At 41.5% G+C, this 1,213-nt stretch overlaps 1 protein-coding gene across 1 annotated transcript in view; it reads right to left on the bottom strand.

Moving 5' to 3' along the window:
* LOC128250825 (metabotropic glutamate receptor 3-like) overlaps positions 1 to 1,213 on the bottom strand; it is a 4,225-nt gene that overhangs the window by 2,605 nt on the left and 407 nt on the right. Inside the window, exon 2 of the mRNA XM_052976826.1 lies at positions 312 to 515. Within this exon, the coding sequence (XP_052832786.1) occupies positions 312 to 515 (204 nt within the window). The remainder of the gene's footprint in view (positions 1 to 311; positions 516 to 1,213) is intronic.

Here is a 1,213-nt window from a genome sequence, read left to right as displayed (position 1 = left end):
TATATACATGCATAAGTATATAATCTCTCTCTCCCTTTTTATCTCCCCTTCCTACTTTCTCTTTCTTCTCGCCTCCTCATTCGTCTCCTCTTCCATTTGATTTCCCCCCTCTCTCTCTATTTACTTTTATATCCCCTCTCAAGCTCCTCTCACTCTCTCTCTCTTTCTCTCTTCACCTTTCTACTCCTTCACCCGTTTTCATTTCCACCCTCTGTCTTTCTCTTTCTTTCTCTTTCTTTCTCTTTCTTTCTCACTCTCTCTCTCTTCTTCTCTCCTCCTCTCTCTTCTTCTCTCCTCCTCTCTCTACTTACCTGTATTAGTTTCTCCACATCCATATTTTCCAGAGCCCTTGTTATGAAACGAGAACACACCGACAATCAACGCTTGACCGGCCGACTGGATGGCTGACTTGGTATGCCCTTCATCGCAAGTGTTCTGCCTCAGTGCACAGAACAGTAGACTTGGATAACTGACCAGTACCAAGAAGATGACGAAAGTAGGTCTGAAGTAATTGTCTGTAAAAAAAAAAAAAGAAAAAGAAAGAAATAGAAATGGCGAGATTACTGACCATTCCAACTGTTTATTCTGACATTAAACTAGACAGGGGTCGGTGAACAGGGATGTCTTAACTTTAAAGCAAAATTAAGTTTTACTTCGACCAGGATTCGATCCTGATGCCAAAAGACGTTTAAAATTATTTTGAAACAAAAGTTAAGTTGCACTGCCATGAACAGAATTCGAACCTGAAGTCGTAGGATATCTAGAATTAACTTATAACTACACTGCCTTGGGTAAGGATTCTGCACCGTTGGTGAAGAACATCTGAAATCAAAAGGAAACTAGACTGCCGTGACCAGGATTCGAACCTGGGTTACCACGGACACAACGTGGGATCCTAACCACTAGACGATCACGACCAACCGTCTAATTACCGTGACGGTCCCAGATTAGTTAAATTAAACCGCCTCTGGTCTGTCAGAGAAATGCTGTTAAAATGGATTTGTTTAGACCAGGGGTCGACGAATCTGAATAAATTATCCCAAGGGTGGGGGGTGAAGGTGGGGGTAAAAAGGAAATTATTGTCGGTAATGAGGACTCATTAGGCATAAGTAAAATTATATAAAAAACGTGTTTTTTGTTGCGAGAGAGATTTTTTTTTCTGGCAACACTGCATCTGTGTTGTTTGTTGGTGTTTGGCACTCCGTCGGTTACG

Source organism: Octopus bimaculoides, chromosome 25 (assembly GCF_001194135.2).
Source record: "Octopus bimaculoides isolate UCB-OBI-ISO-001 chromosome 25, ASM119413v2, whole genome shotgun sequence".
NCBI lineage: Eukaryota > Metazoa > Mollusca > Cephalopoda > Octopoda > Octopodidae > Octopus > Octopus bimaculoides.
The sequence above is the reverse complement of the archived record's forward strand: the minus strand, read 5'-3'. Positions and strand labels throughout refer to the sequence as shown.